The 17,156-nt window shown below is 45.3% G+C and overlaps 1 protein-coding gene across 35 annotated transcripts in view; it reads left to right on the top strand.

The window, feature by feature from the left end:
* Positions 1-17,156, top strand: part of SORBS1 (sorbin and SH3 domain containing 1) — a 104,191-nt gene that overhangs the window by 72,839 nt on the left and 14,196 nt on the right. For 21 of the 35 annotated variants that reach the window (XM_033148481.1, XM_033148480.1, XM_033148479.1 and 18 more), the window contains 6 exons: positions 2,862-2,947; positions 6,169-6,336; positions 8,621-8,667; positions 10,619-10,733; positions 11,522-11,647; positions 12,755-12,949. In XM_033148481.1, coding sequence (XP_033004372.1) covers positions 2,862-2,947; positions 6,169-6,336; positions 8,621-8,667; positions 10,619-10,733; positions 11,522-11,647; positions 12,755-12,949 — 737 coding nt within the window. Of the gene's footprint in view, positions 1-667; positions 2,123-2,858; positions 2,948-6,168; positions 6,337-8,620; positions 8,668-10,618; positions 10,734-11,521; positions 11,648-12,754; positions 12,950-17,156 lie in introns of all 35 variants that reach the window. The other 14 variants (XM_033148465.1, XM_033148470.1, XM_033148469.1 and 11 more) reach the window with 4 other exon arrangements.

The following is a 17,156-nucleotide window of genomic DNA, read 5'->3' as shown; positions in this document are numbered from 1 at the left end:
CCACAAATGACAATCTGTTCTTTTCCATTGTCACTTCCAAGTGTGATGCGTGGGATGTTCAGAGCTGTTAATTTTTAGCCTTTGAAACCTCAAAAGAATCTACCTTGTGTGTCCGTAGATTTACAGGGGTGTTAAATAGCGTCACATTGTATTGACGGGAATTATTAGCAGTGTTGCTGCCTTCGGGTGCTGAGTATTTGTTTATTTTTCCTTCAGAGAAGATTTTGCTCTTAAGCGGAAAGCTTGCATGCTGTTAAAACTGGCAGCTTTATTTATGCACAGGTGTTTTGCATGCCAGTTAGATTGCAAGCTTTTGCTGATTTCCACATGAGCCCTTAATAATATAACCTGATGCTCCAGATTCCTGAAGCAGCGGCACTGACTTGTTGAGAACTTGCTGGATCTCCGCCACCCCTAGTTTAGAAGCTCCTCTAATGTCGCAGGATTTACCTCCCTGAACACAAACTGTCCTGTGTTACCTCGGCAGCACAGTTTGGCTCTTCCATCGCTCTCCTGCATTCCTTTTTAACATTGCCTGTCTCAAGATTGCATTGAGTGAAGCCACAAAAAGCATGTCATTTCCCGCCCTCCCCCTTCCCTCTTTATCCACAGCTTTGCCACACTTAAGCTAACAGGTTGTATTTATTTTATTCTGCATGCTTTCCAGTGGATCGTAAAGGTGGGAATGCTCATACGATTGCACCCTCTTCAGTTAATAGCCGAACCCTTAACTCTAATAATGCTGGTCCAGTAGGTCGCCCATGTAAACATAAGAAACCCTTATCTGCTGCAAAGGTCTGCATTGCTGAAATTCTTCCGTCCAAATTCAAACCCAGGCTGGCTGCTCCACCTATTTCTGGGCAGGACAGAAAGGATCTCTTGCCTCACGAGAAAACGCAGAGCTGCGAAAACCTCCGCAGCTCTTTTGCCTCCTTTGATAGCAGGAAGGATTTCGAGAACTTGCTGATGAAGTCTAAGCAAGAGTTTGCTGTCAAATCCATCAGCACCCAGAGCTTGCAAGAGTATGGATCTTCCGGCTCCAGGAAGGGATCTCGGAAGAACGAGAAGGAGTTCACCATGTTGTATAAAGACATGCACCAGATCAACCGCTCCGGGATCCAGCTGGGTAGCATTTCGTCGTGCAGCGTGAAGGAAATTGCATCTCTGTTTGAAAACGAGCCGAAGGACAGGAGGGAGCCCAACCCCAGCCGGGAGAACCTGGAGCAGATCCCCAAGCACACGGTCTCCTCCCGCATCACTGCCTTTGAGTTGCTGATCCAGAGATCCCTGTCCATGCCTGCTCTCAACTTCTCCGGCTTCCAGGTCAAATCTCCCGCTCCGAGTTTCTCGAACAGCTGCCTAGCTTCAGCTCGTTCAGCCGAATACCTGTTGGATTATCCCAAGCTGGATCTGGGAGAAAAGGATATTGCCAACCTCGCCGACACGTCCTCCTATTCGTGCAGCAATACGGAGGACTTGACGTCGGAAGTCAGTGACCTGGCGCCTGTGGAAACGCTCTCGGCTTGCACCGACGAGATAGATCTCTTCTCCAACGCGTCCAACGACAGCGGCGGCGACAGCGTCACCGGTGGACCCTCGAGATACAAAGCTAACAAATGCAAAGGGTCCTGCCCTGCTTCCTACACCAGGTTTACAACCATTCGGAGGCACGAACAGCAACAGTCCGGCAGAGGGGAACCCCAAGAAGATAAGCAGCTGCTTCCCAGAAATGTCTATCTCATGAGCCCTCTTCCCTTCAGACTGAGGAAACCCGTGCAGCACAGCTCCAGAAAGACTCCGCCTCTCCAGATCCCGGGAGACCTGTTGGCACCCAGCTGTGAGATCCAGAGTAATCTGGCTCGGTCGAGGGGGAGCCTAGTGGGCAGGGTGGATAGCCACCTGTTCCACGAGCTGTATACCCGACAGAAACCTCTGGCCCCCAAACGCCTCTCTTCGTATGACGTTCTCAAAAGGTTTAGCCACTTCCTGGATATGGAAACATGCCAAAATAGCTCCGTTTCCCTAATGGACATCCCAGGTGCCTTTAATAATGGGAATGTTCCATATGCATTATACCACAACTTGGACACAAACAACAACCCACACAGGACGTACTTTGGAGGTGGCATTTTTGAGTATTTTACTGGTGTTACTTCATCTGTACCCCACTTTGCTTCTCCTCTCTGTTTTTGTTTTTGTTTTTAAACCCATCCCCTGCATTCCATCTTCTCCCGTGCGTCCCTTGTGCCGTCCTCCTTCCATTTCAGGACTTGACTGAACTGAGAAATTAATTCCTACTGCCTTTCTAATCACCAATCGGAGCAGGTTGTCTCAAAAGCCAAAATTTTGGGATGTGAATTATTTAGGGGGGGCACAGATTAAAATCCCACATAATTTGCACCCTCGGAGAATTAAATAACAAAACCTAATTTATTTTTAGGGGCAGTTTTTCAGGTTCTTGGTGTGGTGTGTGTGTGTGTGTGTGTCTTTCCGTGTGCGAATGTGTGTGTGTGTGTGTGTGTGTGTGTGTGCATCTGTATCTTTGCATGCTGTGATGCAACTTTCCTCAACGGAACTACATTCAATCATATTTTGTGAACAGCAGATATGTTGTTTTAAGCCCTCTCGCGGGCCTGGGTTTGATTTTGTCGTTTCTTATTTCTGTGTTATCATTTTTCTCCCAATTTTTGGAGCACCAAAAGGAAAAAAATAATAATCCAAAATGTTAACCAGCACTTGATTGCAAATTAATCAGCAGATTTGAAGCCTTTTCTTTCTTTCTTTTTTCCCCCTCCTTCCCCCCTTTTTCTAGTTTTGAATCAGTTGGTTTTTTTTAACTGCCTTTTGTTGTCTTAAAGTAGATTCTGAATCACCAAGGCATTTTGCACCACTTGATTACATGGAGAGTCCTGAAGAATTTTCCCGCAGGCGCCACAGTGATAAAGAGGTAATTTTTCCTGAAAGATCTAGTAATACTTCTCCCCCTCCTCCCAAAAAAGGAGTAGACCTTAAGCAAGATGCTCTTAAGATGAGTCTTATGGGTAGAATTGTTATTCGCTGCCCTGGAATTTTATTTTTGATGGTTGCAGGGTTATAAATATCTAAAGAATAAAATAAATTAGAGCGGAGACTATCAGTTTGCAGTTAAACGACAACGTTGGTGATAGTGGACAGGAATGTACGAGCACAGAGTACCGGACAAAAATGGGGTCAATTTTTTGCTTTGCCCCTTCCCATCCCTGCAATCCCAGACATGTCTACTTGGATGTAAGTTCCATTATGTTCAGTGGGACTTGTTTCCAGGTAAAAGCACCTGCTTAGGAGTAGGGATGAAAGGATCTGCAAATTTCTGTTCTCTCAAGTTTCTTGGTTCCCCCCTCCAAAAAAAAAAAACTCATATTCAGCCGTCCAGATTTGTGAAGCAATTTGCAATTAAAAGGGGGGAAATATTATCGTGAAAATTTTGTACGCAGTTTTGAAAGGGCTGTCTCAAAGTAGAAACAGCATCCTACCCCAAGTTTACAGAAGTTCCTTTTGATCCTGTCTCACAGTCTTGTTTAAAAAAAAAAAAAAGACAAGCAGGTCGTTTTGCCATTACGTGCCTCGCTTTAACAGTTCTGCAAAAGTGGGCACACACAACAAATGCGAAAAGCCTCTTCAGTTTTTGCTGCACATTTTTGGAACACTTAGAGGAGAACGTGAATCCATTTCTGTTTGCACTTTTCAGCATTAAGATCACCTTGGATTTGCTGGTCTTGGTTTCCTTGCTGTGTGGCGTTTTAAGACGGTGGCGAATGCGATTGCATTTAGACCCCGCAGTGTGTTTTTCAAGCACTGACTTGGTCATTCTGCCAAGCTCAACCAGAGTTGAATCACATTATTCACCTGCTGGGCACACCTGTTGCTTTGGGGCGTGGTTGGGTAACAGCATAGGAATTACCCTGCAAGATCAGACCAAAGGTCGATTTGGCTGTTTTCTCTAACCACCTGTTTTTAACAGCAGACAGCCAGGTGCCTCTGGGAAGCAAGGCTTGAAGACAACAGTTCTTCTCTTACCAGTCCCCAGCATCTGGTCTGCAGACATATATTCTCTGTGAACACTGAGATTCAACTTAGCTATCTCTGCTAACACCGGTTGATGAATTGCTTTCTAAATAAATGAATGGGGCCCTGCAATAAAATGTTGCAGCGTGAAGTGCTCCTGTGTAGAGCGCCAGCCAACTAGACATGCTCTTTTCCAGGGACCTTGGCCTACTGGAGGTTTTTGTTTTGCCAGTTTGGCCCTCTGTAGCCAAGCTACATATGGGACGCGGGTGGTGCTGTGGTTAAACCACAGAGCCTTGGGTTTGCCGATCAGAAGGTCGGCGGTTCGAATCCCCGTGACGGGGTGAGCTCCCATTGCTCGGTCCCTGCTCCTGCCAACCTAGCAGTTCAAAAGCACGTCAAAGTGCAAGTAGATAAATAGGTACCGCTCCGGCGGGAAGGTAAACAGCATTTCCATGCACTGTTCTGGTTCGCCAGAAGCGGCTTTGTCATGCTGGCCACATGACCTGGAAGCTGTACGCCGGCTCCCTCGGCCAGTAAAGCAAGATGAGCGCCCAACCCCAGAGTCGGACACGACTGGACCTAATGGTCAGGGGTCCCTTTACCTTTACCTTAGCCAAGCTACATTGGAGGTGGTGGGGATTACCACGCAACTGCAGCGATGGAGTCCGCATGCTTTTGCTGCTACCTCAAATTCTTTTTCTTCCCTGAATCTGGGGATTCCCCGTGATTTGAAAATCCAAAAAGAGGGAATTAAAGGAGTCACAATGGGTTTACAATCCACGCTAAGGCCCATAAATTTTGGGGTCGCTTTCCTAAAACAAAATCTGGATAGCATTTGTGAGCAAAGTACATTTCTGAAGAATATGCAATCTTATTGAATATAAAGGTAAGGGACCCCTGGATGGTTAAGTTCAGTCAAAGGCGATGCGGGTGGCGCTGTGGCCCATGCCACTGAGCCTCTTGAGCTTGCTGATCAGAAGGTTGGCGGTTCGAATCCCTGCGACAGAGTGAGCTCCCGTTGCTCTGTCCCAGCTCCTGCCAACCTAGCAGTTCGAAAGCACGCCAGTTCAAGTAGATAAATAGGTACCGTTGCAGCGGGAATGTAAATGGCATTTCCGTGCGCTCTGGCTTACATCACGGTGTCCCGTTGCGCCAGAAGCGGTTCAGTCCTGCTGGCCACATGATCCAGAAAGCTGTCTGCGGACAAACGCCAGCTCCCTCGGCCTGAAAGCGAGATGAGCGCCGCAACCCCATAGTCGCCTTTCACTGGACTTAACCATCCAGGGGTCCTTTACCTTTACCTTATTGAATATATACCATTAAATATGTATATATATTGTACTTGTGCAAGCCTTGTGGTTCCCCCAGTCCTTCTGACACCTCCCTCTTCTGTGTGGATGTTGCTATTTTGGCTACAATAGGGTCCACACTTGGGAAATGAGTTTGCTTGTTAGTACAGTGTATATAAGCGGGATCTGCAAATGTGACCTTGTGGAATGCTACCATTCTCGGTTCCAGCACCTCTGTCTCGCCGTCCTTCCTAACAACCTACCCAACCCAAACAGTCGCCTGTTTGTGGCCACCGAGCACATGCAGTCCTCATTGGGCTTTTCATACATTTGTGTGGATGGGGATTCTGAATTATTTTTTATTTTTGCAAACCTCGAGGCTCCGCCAGATCTGTCGATACTTCCCTCTTGTGCAATGGTGGCGCCATTTTGGCTGCATAAGCAATGGCCGCCTTGGCCTCGAAAACAGAAGGGAAGGTGTTTCTGGTGATAACGGAATTGTATCCTCCATGAGTTCTCCATCCTTTCTAAGCTTGTGGCCATTGCTGCAAGGATTCAGTTGTCTTGTGATCCTGCTCTCCAGACCAGAGTTCTTAGGAAAATGTCCAGTGTGCAGCATTTAACGATTTACTTTTATTGTGGGTTTTTTTGGGGGGGAGGGGGGACTTTCTGTTATGTTTGTTAGTTAGTATGCATTGCAAAGAGGTGGGGTATAATAATAATAATAATAATAATAATAATAATAATAATAATAATAATAATAATTTGCTGGCAATTTTGAAATGCCGTAAATTAGATGATTTACTGCCCATTTTATGCAATTTCATGGCAGAAACTTTTAGAGGACCAGAGACGGCTTAGACGTGAGCAAGAAGAGGCTGACATTGCAGCTAGAAGGCACACAGGGGTCATCCCTACGCACCATCAATTTATCACTAATGAGCGGTTTGGGGACCTCCTAATTGTAGACGATACCGCAAAAAGGAGATCTGGGTCAGAGGTCTGTTGTGGTTGCCTCAGTCTGCTGCTTGACCCGGTTCATATTTGCCTCTCATAGCGTTGTGCTTTTAGCCCAACATTAGCTATCCAAAGAAGCGTGTTACTTTTTATTTTCCCCATTCGCGCTTGACTTAGAAACTGCTTTTTTACGACTTTGTTAAAATGAATTAATGGCTCTGTACCAAAAGCTGTATGTACGTGTTGTTGTTTTTTAAAAAAAAGCATGCCTGCTGAGGATTGCTAGTGCACAACTTGTGATGCATGCCTTTAAATTATCTGTTAGTTTTATGGCAAAATCAGAGGGCATTTGCTTCATCTTTTGCATCACGTAATGCTACATTTCTCTCCTTGTCTGTGCCTTATGCTTAGAACTTCCATTGTCTTGTTGATCCTGACCATGTGATTGTCTTGTAGTGGATTAAACACTAGATGGCGCTGCTCTTCCTCTCCTCTCCTTTCGTTAATATTCTTCCCGTCAGGAAAACAAAAACAAAAAAACGACAACCCCAGAATATCTCGGCACATTTCATTTACAAACAGCAAAAAGAGACAAAAGGGGGAAATGGTTTTTCAATGAGTCACATTTGCCAGGAGCTACGCAACCTGGGTGGCGCTGTGGGTTAAACCACAGAGCCTAGGACTTGCAGGTCAGAAGGTCGGCAGTTCGAATCCCAGCGACGGGGTGAGTTCCCGTTGTTCAGTCTCAGCTCCTGCCAACCTAGCAGTTCGAAAGCGCGAAGTTCAAGTAGATAAATAGGTACCACTCCGGCGGGAAGGTAAACGGTGTTTCCGTGCGCTGCCAGAAGCGGTTTTGTCATGCTGGCCACATGGACCAGAAGCTGTACGCCAGCTCCCTCGGCCAATAAAGCGAGATGAGCGCCGCAACCCCAGAATCGTCCACAACCCAACCTAACGGTCAGGGGTCCCTTTACCTTTACGCAACCTGCATGTAGCTTTTCCACCAGGCCCCACCAGAGCAATGTTGTGTTGCATTCTGTGGTCATTTTACTCCTTAGCTTATAAGTGACGAATGCTGGGAATTGGCCGTTTATTTTTTTTAAAAAAACAGTGATCCTTCAAGACAAAAAGCATTGCCTTTGTTTAAGATGCCGACTGTGTAGCGTTTATCGCTAGCAAAATTTCACAAGTAGTGTTAAAAAAACAGTTCTGAAACGTTTCGATTAGCCGGTAAAAGAACCCTGAAATGTTGTTCTAAGCTCATCTTACACTTTGATTTAGAATTGGTACGAGGGATGGGAGTGCTGGTATAAATCTGGAGGTATGTGTGTATTCGGCCCATAGGCAGTTTAAAATTGCCAACACCCCTCCTCTCTTCTCTGGATTAAAATATTATATATTATTATAGGGACGCGGGTGGTACTGTGTCCACTGAGCCTATTGGGCTTGCTGATCGGAAAGTCAGTGAGATTAGCACTGCAACCCCGTAGTCACCTTTGACTGGACTTAACTTTCCAGGGGTCCTTTACCTTTACCGTTATATATATTATTCCCTCAGAACTATAGAAGTTATTTTAATTAAAACCTCGGGTTTTTTTCTCCATTGGCTTCTCCCTTTTGTCTCTTTCCTGCCGATCAAACTGACAATTCGTGAGCGCAGTTCAGGTGAACAGGTAGCTGCCTAGAGATGCTTCCTTGGTAAATATCCAGAGTGCCGTGTCGAGAGGGACTCCTTGTCGTCTAGCTCCACCAAGCTTGCTGATACGCATATCAGAAGGGGATGTCACCCTAAATTCTGTGGGTCCCTGGAGCCATGTTTTCCCCCCCAGATGCAACCTTCTGCTATGCAGAGTGGATCGCAGCCTTGTTTATCCAACCCTTATCACCAGCCTAGGCAAATCTGCTTTGTGTTTCCTTCCGAAACTGGCTGGAAATGGTTTTTCTGAGACTTAGGGAGGCATTGGCCGCGGTACCGACGTTCATTTTTGTGCGTTGTCTCCAATTAGACTGGTTTTGCAGAAAAGCTGAAAAGTAAGCCCCCTCCCATTATTCACACCTTTTGCTTTTTATCTACAGTAAAAACTGAGATTTTGCCACTGGCTGTTGAGAGATCGGGGTTTCCCCCCTCCCCAGCTAGACCATTAACATCCAACCAGGACTCCCCCAGTCATTTAAGATAGCAAAACATCTGAATGAACCCTTCATAGTATTTTTGCCCCCATCCCACACCTGACCTTAGCATTTCTTTGGCTGGGATTTCCATACTATCTAAGGCCCTGTCCCGAGGAGTTGGCAGTTGTTTAAAATGTGTTGTTTTTAACCCTTAGATGAGAGCTGCCAGAGCGAAGTTTGACTTTAAAGCCCAGACGCTCAAGTGAGTATATGTGTGTGGTTGTTTGCTTCCCTCCCCAATGATAAGACTCTGGTTTTTAAACCAACTGAATGCTTCTCTGTGCTCCAGCCAATTTCTGTACTCATTTCCCGCGATTGTTAACAAACAGAAGAGTATTGCTCTTTATCTTCCATGTGACATTTAAGGGTGTATCTAGATTTTTAATTGCATAACATACGGAGGAGTTCAGGTTGGGAAATCTAGTATAGATTTTTCTTGTTTAACATTGAATTGGAGATACAGGTAGGTAGCTGTGTTGGTCTGCCATAGTCAAAACAAAAACAAACAAACAAAAATTCCTTCCAGTAGCACCTTAGAGACCAACAAATTTGTTCTTGGTATGAGCTTTCATGTGCATGCACACTTATTCAGATACACTGAAGCAGAAGTCACCAGACCCTTATACATAGTGAGAGGGTGGGGAGGGGTATTACTCAGAAGGGTGGTGGGAATGGGTGATTGGCTGATAGGTGTGGAAAACCTGTTGACGACTGTTAACGACTGCAATTGGTCTTACAGGAAAAAGCAAGGGGGTGAGATGGCTAAAGATAGCTTTGTCGTGTATAATGAGATAAGAATCCAATGTCTTTGTTCAGACCAGGTCTCTCCATGGTTTTAAGTTTGGTAATTAGTTGCAATTCAGCAACTTCTCTTTCCAGTCTATTTCTGAAATTCCTTTGTAGTAAGGTGCTACTGGAAGGTTTTTTTTTTTTTTTAAATTATTTTGTACTGAATTGGAGAGTTTCTCTCACTCCAGTGCTTAGAATCTGCCCTCCATGTACAACTCAAGGTAGTCTAATCTGTAAAGTGATACCCTCCCAACATTTCTGCTATGAAAGTGGGGAGGTCCTATTCAGTAACAGTGACGACAACAACTTTATAATTGATAATACTTTTATCATTTATACCCTGCCCATCTGACTGGGTTGCCCCAGCCACTCTGGGCAGCTTCCAACATATATAAAAACAAAACATTTAACATTAAAAAAAAAACTTCCCCAGACAGGGCTGCCTTCAGATGTCTTCTAAAGGTGGTATAGTGGCTTATCTCCAACATTTCTCCGATGAAAATAGGGACGTCCTAGGGAAAAGCGGGGCATTCCGGGATCAAATCAGAAACAGGGACGGCTTCTGTAAATCTAGGACTGTCCCTGGAAAATAGGGACACTTGGAGGCTCTGTAATGCTCTACCTTAAAACCTATGTGCTTCCAAGCCACTCCTTCCCTCTGGAATTTTAATATTTTCTCCACTCGCTTCTAACCAAGTATCCAGACAACGTGCTTGCCAGCCCATTGCATTCCATGGTTTCGCACGTTATCTTCCTGCAGGTTTTTCTAGACCCAATTCATGTTGTTGTTGTTGTTGTTGTTGTTGTTGTTGTTGTTGTTGTTGTTACAAAATGCAATCGCAGCACCAGCCACCCTAGTATAGCTAGTCCAAGAGGCTCTTACGGGCTCCTTTGCCCTCAAACATTTTCTGTTTGCAGATTCAGCCCCAATTTATTGCTTCTTAAAAATAGCGGGCGGGGCTTAGTGATGGAAAACCTTCATGCCAGTTTCTGATTCAGCCAGCTTCGTTTAATTATTTTCATTTTTTTTTAATGGTGAAAAAAAAACTCTGAAGGCTCTTTAATATCAGGGAAAGTGATGCTGAGGAATAAAGCGCTTTGTTAAATGCTTATGCATAATCTCCATGTTAATTCCATCTAATTGTGGAAAAACAATGTCTCCGCGGCACTGTGGAAGTTGACCAGAGGGAGGAATTATTGAGGGAGGTTCTCTAGGTCCAGGTTTGCCTTCTTTTTGGAGCTCTGCAAGAATTTGGATCTGGGGAATCTCCAACAGCGCTTACAGATAAGGGCATGCGTATGCTACTTGTATTTACAAGGGATGTTAATTGCGCACTAACACATAACCTGTATGTTTTTAACAGGGAGCTCCCATTGAAGAAAGGGGATGTTGTTTACATTTATAAGCAAATTGATCAGAATTGGTTTGAAGGCGAACACCATGGAAGAGTTGGAATTTTCCCACAATCATACATAGAGGTACTTGTCAAAGTGGTGAGACTTGGTTTGTTTGATTCAATTTATATCTCGCCCATCTTCCCGAAGGAGCAATTTCAGATAAGCCACAAGGTAGAACGTTGGTGATAAATATTTTGTGGCCACATGCATTGTTTAAAACTTGCCCGAGACACTTGAACCATTAAAACTTCTTTACAGTCACCCCTTATGAGAATCGTGCTTCAGATTTGTTCCAGTGTGTAACACAAGAGTTTTGATTCAGATGCAATGGTAAACCACCATTGGGTGTTTTTTGGGGACTTACATAATTCACCCTTTCCTCATTTTTTCCACAATAATTCCACGGGGATGGTTTCCGATTGCCAAGCCATGGTTTAGGCGTTGCATCTCAACCGAGTCAGTCAGAAATATAGTCAAGCTGTCTTGCACATCCACATCTAACCTGGTATTGGAATCCAACGACTGGGGTCCTTATATCAGAGGGCCTTCTCGGTAGTGGCACCCGCCCTGTGGAATACCCTCCCACCAGATGTCCAAGAGAACATAAACTACCAGACTTTTAGAAGACATCTGAAGGCAGCCCTGTTTAGGGAAGCTCTTAATGTCTGATGAATTATTGTATTTTAATATTGTGTTGGAAGCTGCCCAGAGTGGCTGGGGAGGCCTAGCCAGATGGGCAGGGTATAAATAAAAATATTATTATTATTATTATTATTATTATTATTATTATTATTATTATTATTATTAATCTGCCTTTTGGGGTGTGTGTGTGTGTGTGTGTGTGTGTGTGTGTGTGTGTGTTTTTATAGCTACTCCCTCCCACAGAAAAAGCTCAGCCTAAGAAAACATCACCAATACAAGTCCTGGAATATGGAGACGCTATTGCCAAGTTCAATTTCAATGGTGACACTCAAGTGGAAATGTCCTTCAGAAAGGTACAGGTGTCTTTAGATCATGAAAATCAGCAAGAAATGTCTTTCTTTCTTTCTTTCTTTCTTTCTTTGGAGGCTTTCTATTTTGTTTCCTGGCTGCCCTTGCCTTGCTCCTTTGTAGCTTGGTGAGTGTCTACGGTAACACTTAACCATGGTTAAGCAAGGGTGCTGGATTCACATGTAGTGCCAAGCCATAACTGAAACAACCAGGCTTTAGAGTTTGGTTTGTTGGCGAACCGTGGTCAGGGTTAACACATGCTGCTAAGCTATGTGTTTTCACCAATGCTGGGACGCCACACCGAGTGGCAGACAGAGATCCAGCTCCCAAGGAGCGCCAGGCCTGAAGCCAGGAGCTCTTGATGGAATAAGCATTCTTGTGAGCAAGTGGACTTTGCTGCCTCCGTTCAGAAGTGTGGCGGGTAGGCAAGATGGATTGTTTGCCCAACTTCATGCTCCTGTGCAGTCTTCAGATCCCGGTTCCCTGATCCTGAAAGCCTCGTCCCTGAGCTGTGTTTAGGGAACCTTGAAGCTCCTCTCCTAAGTTGGCTTGATCCTTGCTGCATTGCTGGCACCTACGGGCATCTGGATTAATTCCTGCTCTTCTCCTGTTGCAGAGTTTGCACAGTCAGCCTGCTGGAGAAAAGCTTGGCCACTTCATTTAGAAGAAAGCACACCTTGTCTTTGTTCTTGGGCAAGAGCCAGGGCAGGGATCTTGTGCAATCAATGGTTGGCTTTTTCACCTTGTGTTCTGCTTCATTGTTGGGTCTCAGGCCGGAATTCAGCAAGTGCCAACGTCTGACAATAGCTTTGTGGCCATTCCTGGAATCCTTCCCTCTTGTTCCCCTCCCCAATATGTTTCATCGCGGTTTGGCCACCGGTCCAGGAGTTGGGTAGCCGCAGTCATGCTCTCTGTTGCCTCTGAAAGCCAACTAGAGGGTCTGCAAGTCTGATTTAAAACCGGGATCATGTGTCGAATCCCTTTTAGCAGTTCCGTGCAAACTGCGAAAGCATAGGCGGATGTGCAAATTCAGCCTTCCCACCTGAGCAGCAGGGTTGAAAGTCTTGCTGCAGATCAGGAGCTTGATCTGCCCATTCATACTTTCTCCGCAGGGCGAGAGGATCACACTGATTCGGCAAGTGGACGAGAACTGGTATGAAGGAAAAATCCCCAGCACTCACCGCCAAGGCATCTTCCCGGTCACATACGTGGACATTTTCAAGCAGCCTGTGCTGAAGAACACACTAGACTATGGCAGCTTGTCGTTCTGCCACTCCCCGAACCGCAGTCTGACAACATCCCCGCAGGTACCTGCTCTGAATCGAGCCTTGCGAAACCGTAAGGCGTTGCTGTTTTTTTTTTTGCTAGAGAGTCCCTTCCCCTGCGAATGACTCTTAGGTAGTAAGGAGAACACATTTACCAGCGGTATATTCAACAGATACGCCTTTTGCATCGCCCCGTATGGAGTGGCAGTTGTGGGAAGTGTTGACAATAAACTCACCCGTTTAGGAAAGTTCAAGCGACCTGTTTCACACGTGACACTAAATCAGTGTGAAAGCTCTGTGTGAAAGCACAGAAAGGAGGTTGTGGTGGCCTTTCTTGGTTCTGCTGCTGCAGGCTAAACATGTTGGCATAGCCCAGGTTTGTGTGTTTGCCTTGCTCCAGACAAACCATGAGCCATAACCCAAGAATTGTTATTTGGTTTACTACTTGTGGTTTGGGGAAGGCAAACCATGAGCCCAGGTTCAGATGATACCCTGAGTTAAATCACGGCTGTTCTCAAAGCAGCACCAGGAGCAGAGGAGAAGCAAAGTGACCACAAGCTATTGAGGAGTCTGCATGCCCATTCGTTTGCATTAAGCCATGGTTTGGCTTAGAGTTACACGCCAACTGAGCCAAAGCAATTTCGGCGAGAGTGAAATAAACAGGGTCGTACAATTGTACCTTAAGGATTTTGCCTATGCATTCCTCCTTAACTTTGAGCAGGAAGAGGGTTTGCGCCCATAATTCTAGTGCGGCAGAGTGTGTACATTGCTCAGAGGCAAGCACAGTTTTAGAAAATAGTTTTAGAAACGGCAAAGCCCAGAGGATAGCCATATACTTTTTTAAAAAATTAAAAATAAATAGCCACGTGGCAAAATTGGTAAGCACCCACTTCTTAATGAACCCACATGCACATATTTTTAAAGTACAGGTGAAACTCAAAAAATTGGAATATCGTGGAAAAGTTCGTTTATGTAAGCAATTGTTTTCATTAGCTACTGGAGTTTAATATGTGAGATAGACTCATGACATGCAAAGTGAGATATGTCAAGCCTTTGTTTGTTATAATTGTGATGATTTTGGCGTTCAGCTGATGAAAACCCCAAAGCTGAGATTGTTAATTTGGGGTTCTCATCAGCTGTACGCCATAACCATCACAATTATAACAAATAAAGGCTTGACATATCTCGCTTTGCATGTCATGAGTCTATCTCATATATTAGTTTCACCTTTTAAGTTGAATTACTGAAAGAAATGAACCTCTCCATGGTATTCTAATTTTTTGAGTTTCACCTGTAGTTCCCAAACAGCGTAAGCACGGGTAGGAAGTAGTAGTTTCCCCCTCCTGTTCCAGCTGCTCACAGTTTCTACCAGAGCAACACTGACTTTGTTCCTAGAAGGGTGTTGTGTTATGTTTGGGGTTTTTAGAGATGCTTCCTGAGCTGCTACAGAGAATCTCCTGGAAAGCAGTTTGGCAGTGATTGAGGAACAAAACAAAACAAAAAAAAGGAAACGAGCACATGCGTGATTAGAGGGAGGCTTCCATTCCTATGAAAATATATTGCCTCCCAAGCCTTTCGATGACAATCATGAATGCAGTTAGGCAGCTTTGGTCTTTTTGAAGGCCGTGAGATGGATGCCGCCCAACTGGTAGGATTGCAGCTTTAGTCGGGCAGGACCGATTGGGTCAAACCAGTCACTGAAATGAGCAACTGATTGTCACTGCATTTCACTGTCCTGTACCACTGGCCCAAAGGAGGGCTCGGGTTGCACGGATATCCACAACGCCAGAGTGATCAGTAGAAGATATCTGAAGGCAGTCCTGTTTGGGGAAGCTTTTAATGTTTAATAGATTATTGTATTTTAGCGTTCTGTTGGAAGCCGCCCAGAGTGGCTGGGGAAACCCAGCCAGATGGGCGGGGTATAAATAATAAATTATTATTATATTATTATTAAAGAAGGGTGTAGACTTACAGCAAAGCAGCCTGTTGGGTCTCCTAGCTTTGTTGGACGGACACTGCATCCAAGCATACATTCTATATATACACAAATCAGCATAAATGATTTTATGTAGGACTCCCCATCGCTTCCCCTGCACAGGTGGCAAATACCCAAGTCTTACAGATAGCTCCCCTTTTTGGACTCAGAACAACCCAGCACCCCAAGCCCACAGAGAAGGCCAGTTATCCTATTATCAAAGCAAGTGAATATTAACCCATATGAGCTCATTGCTGCAACTACTACCAATTAATTGTGGGGTTTATCTTGACTACCAGAATGGCATAAGCAGGGCTTCCAGAACAGTTCCCCTTTGGTTCCCCATTGATTTTCATGAGGTTCAGGTCTGATTACAAATGATGCTTCTGTAGCATCAAGACTTACAGAACCAGAAAAAAAATGTCTCTGCGTCAAATGTAACCTGCTGGTTACGGCTCTCAGGGCTGGCTCATATGACAATATTGGGCATTTGTCATGTGACATATTTTTTAATGGCAAAGCCTCTGGAGAGGGGGACCTTCACATTCGTTCGCCTTTTCAGATTATACATACAGTATATACATGTGTGCAGTTGGAAAAACCAGAAGGGGAATTGAAACTGAGGCAGCTTCAGATTAAAATAAGGGTCATATAGTTTGCTGCATTTATTATGTCAACAGACATATTTGGTGAATAGGTCCCCTGTCTATTGAACAAAGGGGGGATTTCCTGAGCAAAACGACAAGTCAGATTCACGCAAAACAAGAATTTAGAGTTGTATCAAATGTTAGTCCTATTCAAGGTTAGGCCTCTTGAGGTTAATGGACACAATTAACCAAAGACCATTGATTTCAGTGGGCCTACTCTGATTATAAAGGGACGCGGGTGGCGCTGTGGTCTAAACCACAGAGCCTAGGGTTTGCCGATCAGAAGGTCGGCGGTTCGAATCCCCGCGACGGGGCGAGCTCCCGTTGCTCGGTCCCAGCTCCTGCCCACCTAGCAGTTCAAAAGCACGTCAAAGTGCAAGTAGATAAATAGGTACCGCTCCGGCGGGAAGGTAAACGCCATTTCCGTGCGCTGCTCTGGTTCGCCAGAAGCGGCTTTGTCATGCTGGCCACGTGACCCGGAAGCTGTACGCCGGCTACCTCAGCCAATAAAGCGAGATGAGCGCCGCAACCCCAGAGTCATCCACGACTGGACCTAACGGTCAGGGGTCCCTTTACCTTTTACTCTGATTATAACTTAAGAGTTTCTATACAGCAGACATTCAGATGTGGTGGAAAAAGGAAGGAGTGAGCCTCATTGGCACCACTGTCTTTAAGTGCTTTAAGAACAGCACAGGTGTAAAGTACCCTGTTGTTCCACACCCTGCTTCCCACAATGTTTCCAGGAAGCACAGAAGCCATAAAGGCTTGAGGCATCTGCTCTTCCTCCCCAGCAACTGCCAGTCAGTAGCCTAGCACCTCTGAACCTGGCAGTTCCCAGAGAGACGGTTGTGGTGGCCTTCCTCCTCTGTTCTGCTGCTGCGAGCTCAGCCTACCAGCCAAAACTCTGGCTTGGTTGGTGGTTTGTTTTTTACTTGCTCCAGACACACCATGAGCCACAACCAAGAATTGCTCTTGGTTTACCACTTGTAGTTGGGAGAAGGCCCAGATTCATAGCTGATCTCACCGCAGCAGAGCAAAGAACCGTTGACAGGCTTGCCACCTGAATCCTCTCGCACTGCCACGTCTTGTGATTGCAGAGTCCAGAGATTACGTGTAAAGAAGTGTTTCATTGTCTCTTTCCTGCATCTACTCGCACTCAGTTTAGTCTTTCCATAGAGTCTAGTATTTTCACAGAGGTAGGAAGAATTCTTTCTATGCCCTTTCTCCACACTGTTAAAAACCTCTTACCATGTCCCTCCTTTTAGTCACCTGCATTTTTAAGACACACACAAAAAAACAACCCACTGCCAAATGCTCTCGAATTTTTCTTAGGAAGGCTGACCCTTGTCATTTTGTCTGGCTTTTTGTGAATTCAAGCTCTTACCATTTTTCTAGGTGGGGCGACCAGTGCTGTTCCAAATGTCACTACACCAGGAAGGCATTACAGTACTGGCAGTGTTGTATTCCGTGGCATTTGACATTCATTATTATATTAATTACACTCCCTTCTCCACAAGGCGGGGTGCGGGTGGCGCTGTGGTCTAAACCACTGAACCTAGGGCTTGCCGATCAGAAGGTCGGCGGTTCGAATCCCCACGATGCGGTGAGTTCCCTTGCTCGGTCCCTG

This window comes from Lacerta agilis, chromosome 5, assembly GCF_009819535.1.
Source record: "Lacerta agilis isolate rLacAgi1 chromosome 5, rLacAgi1.pri, whole genome shotgun sequence".
Lineage (NCBI taxonomy): Eukaryota > Metazoa > Chordata > Lepidosauria > Squamata > Lacertidae > Lacerta > Lacerta agilis.
This window is presented reverse-complemented; position numbering and strand designations above follow the sequence as displayed.